General features: G+C 55.3%; 1 protein-coding gene across 2 annotated transcripts; it reads left to right on the forward strand.

The window, feature by feature from the left end:
- The first annotated feature begins 420 nt into the window (after nucleotides 1–420).
- On the forward strand, nucleotides 421–2,697 carry VKORC1 (vitamin K epoxide reductase complex subunit 1). Of its 2 annotated transcripts, XM_067706086.1 has the most exons (3): nucleotides 432–823; nucleotides 1,656–1,765; nucleotides 2,231–2,697. In XM_067706086.1, the coding sequence occupies exons 1-3, from the start codon at nucleotides 651–653 to the stop codon at nucleotides 2,437–2,439; spliced, it is 492 nt and encodes a 163-aa protein (XP_067562187.1). In that variant the 5' UTR covers nucleotides 432–650; the 3' UTR covers nucleotides 2,440–2,697. The 2 variants fall into 2 exon arrangements, with proteins under 2 accessions (XP_067562188.1, XP_067562187.1); XM_067706087.1 differs by lacking the exon at nucleotides 1,656–1,765 and having other exon boundaries at nucleotides 421–823.
- The last annotated feature ends 154 nt before the right edge of the window (nucleotides 2,698–2,851 follow it).

A 2,851-nucleotide genomic window follows, 5' to 3' on the forward strand; every position in this document is an offset into this window, starting at 1 on the left:
GCCACAATAGAACAAAGGTTAGGGTACTGTCAAGGGTATGGCGGAGGTGATGGAGCTGGGCGTGTGGGGGAGAGACGGAGAGAGAGATCGGCCAGCAGGAGGCGCTGGTGCAGCAGGAGGGAATGGCTGGGCAAACTAGGCGGATTGGAGGTTATAGTCCTAATAATGTCTGAGATAGTAATTTCAGGGAAAACGCGTGGTTCTTGATCGGATCGCAGTATTCGCTGGATTCTTCGATCCTCTGGTTTCTAGTTCATGGATATTCCAAAGTTAGAGCAGGGCTTGGGCGAGAGTAAACTCTATATACTGTTAGCCCGATTAATAAAATTTTTAAAACTCCGGAGACTCCATTACCCTTGAGGCATTGCGGCCACCCCGACTACAATTCCCATCATGCCTGGCAGGCCGTCAAATCAGTAGGTACCCACGTACCTTAATCCGGTTTTCTAGTCCCAGCATTCCTCAGCAGTTTTCGTACCCAGGCAGCACTTCTGCCAAATCCTGGGAACAGCCAATTGGATCAGGGAGTGTGAGACCAACAGACCAGTCACCCAGCCAGACGGGCGGGAGAGAGCGTGGCCAAATCCGGCCCCGCCCCTGCTCCGTGGCTGGTTCCCTTCCGGCTGGCGCCTCCGGCGATACCAGAAGACATGGGCAATACCTGGCGGAGCCCTGGGTGGGCGCGGCTGGCGCTCTGCCTCGCGGGCTTAGGACTCTCTCTCTACGCGCTGCACGTGAAGGCGGCGCGCGCCCGGGACCGGGATTACCGCGCGCTCTGCGACGTGGGCACCGCCATCAGCTGTTCGCGCGTCTTCTCCTCCAGGTGCGTGCGCGAGTGAAGCCTTGGGGGACCCGCTGCTCGTAGGAGCGGTGCATGGGGACCAGGTGTGCATGGCGACCAGGTTGCCAGATGAATCTGGGATTGGGGTGCCCGGGGAGCGGATGCACGAAGCCGGACTGCTGAAGGGGACGTTGCCTGGCGAGACGGGTGTGTACGAGACAGGAGTGTGGTGGAGTAGAGGGGTCAGATAGTGCTGGGGACTGGGGTTATTCGAGGGAGAGTGCACGTGAATCCTGATGACAAGGAATAAGTGACCGGGCAGGACGGGGAGGTGGGGTCGAGTGTAGGAACTGATTATGGTCTTTTTAATTTATTTTGATTATGGTCTTAAGGATGGCTTTGCCTGGGGACAAGGTGGCCAGATCTGGCTATGCTTGAGGGTCTAGGTTAGTGGGATGACCTGAAACAGAATAGGGGAGAGGGTGGCCAGGGCGCTGGAGATTTAGGGATCCAGGGCAGAAAGATTCTGCCCTGGTTTCCCAGTCTCTGGTAACTCTGTAAAGCAAGGTGAAGGGTTATACTCACCTTGCCATGTTAAGACTTATTGAAGGTCTAGGATGAAAAGGGGACCTATCGGGGAGCCATGGCCTGGTGTGACCTGGGGATGGGGGAGGATAGGGGCAGTGACATGGAATCCTGTCCTGGCCAAAGAAAGGCTGTTCCTGGAGGCCATTGACCCTTGGACTCATGTGGGGGTTGGGGGAAGGGCTAGAAGGGGAAGGACAGCCCAGATGGCTTCTTGGAAATAACCCTCCCAGGATAAGGCCCATGGCACTCAGTTGACACTCCTAACCTGGGCCCTCCCCTGCACCAGGTGGGGCCGGGGCTTCGGACTGGTGGAACACGTGCTGGGCAAGGACAGCGTCCTCAATCAATCCAACAGCATATTCGGTTGCATCTTCTACACACTACAGTTGTTGTTAGGTGAGCGGCCCTACGCTCTCATGACACGCCCCTTCCTGTCTTGGCCACCCCAGCCCCATCCCTTGCAATCTTGGTGACCCAGACATCTGATGGCCAACTGCTCATCACTGAGCACCTGGGAGGTGGGAACCTAAAGGAGTCTTTACTGTCAGAGCCAGAAGGGCCCTTAGAGACTTCATAGGAGCCCAGTTTTCTGGAAAAGACTCAGAAGTTCCTTTCTGGGGGAAAACCAAGGGTTGCTTATCTTTCATCTCATGTAGAGCTCAGCAGGAAAATTCACTATTTGGGTCCCAGGGATCATTGAACAGTTAGGAGAACCAAGGCCTTGGCGGAGCCTGTCAGAGCCTCTCATTTTAGAGACTCTTCCCCAGTAGCCCCTGCCATCTGGGTGGCACCATGGAGTCATGGCGTGTTCTAGAGGTAGCTAGTTCTGAAGCCCATGCCTGACCCTTTTCTGCCTTGCAGGTTGCCTACAGGGCCGCTGGGCATCTGTCCTGCTGGTGTTGAGTTCCCTGGTGTCTCTAGCTGGTTCTGTCTACCTGGCCTGGATCCTGTTCTTTGTGCTCTATGATTTCTGCATTGTTTGCATCACCACCTATGCCATCAATGTGGGCCTGATGGTGCTGAGCTTCCGGGAGGTCCAGGAACCCCAGGGCAAGGTCAAGGGGCACTGAGCCCTCACCCCAAGCCAGGCTGACCTCATCTGTTCTGCTTTGGCTTGTGATCTTTGCCCAAGGAGGCTACGTCTGGATCCTTAGAAGAGTCTGCAACCTGCCCCTGCCATACTCCCACACAGGACAATGGACCAAACATGCCACACTGTTTCCTTCACCTTAGTGCCTCTGCCTCTGTCCCCAAAGACTGGTTTCCAAAGTTCCTGCTATTGCCCAAGGAGGGATGGTTCAGAGCAATAAAATTCCTTAAATAAATTAGCCAAGTCTGAGCCATCTGTCTGCCAGGGACCTTAGTGTTGGGGCTTTCCCAGTCTTTCCTCCTCTGGGAGGGGAAGATGTGAGTCAGAACGAGAGTGGAGGGCCTGCTGGGAAGGGTAGTTAGTCCCTTCTCCAGTATGTGGAGTCAGCAAGA

Source organism: Pseudorca crassidens, chromosome 15 (genome assembly GCF_039906515.1).
Source record: "Pseudorca crassidens isolate mPseCra1 chromosome 15, mPseCra1.hap1, whole genome shotgun sequence".
Classification (NCBI taxonomy): Eukaryota; Metazoa; Chordata; class Mammalia; order Artiodactyla; family Delphinidae; genus Pseudorca; species Pseudorca crassidens.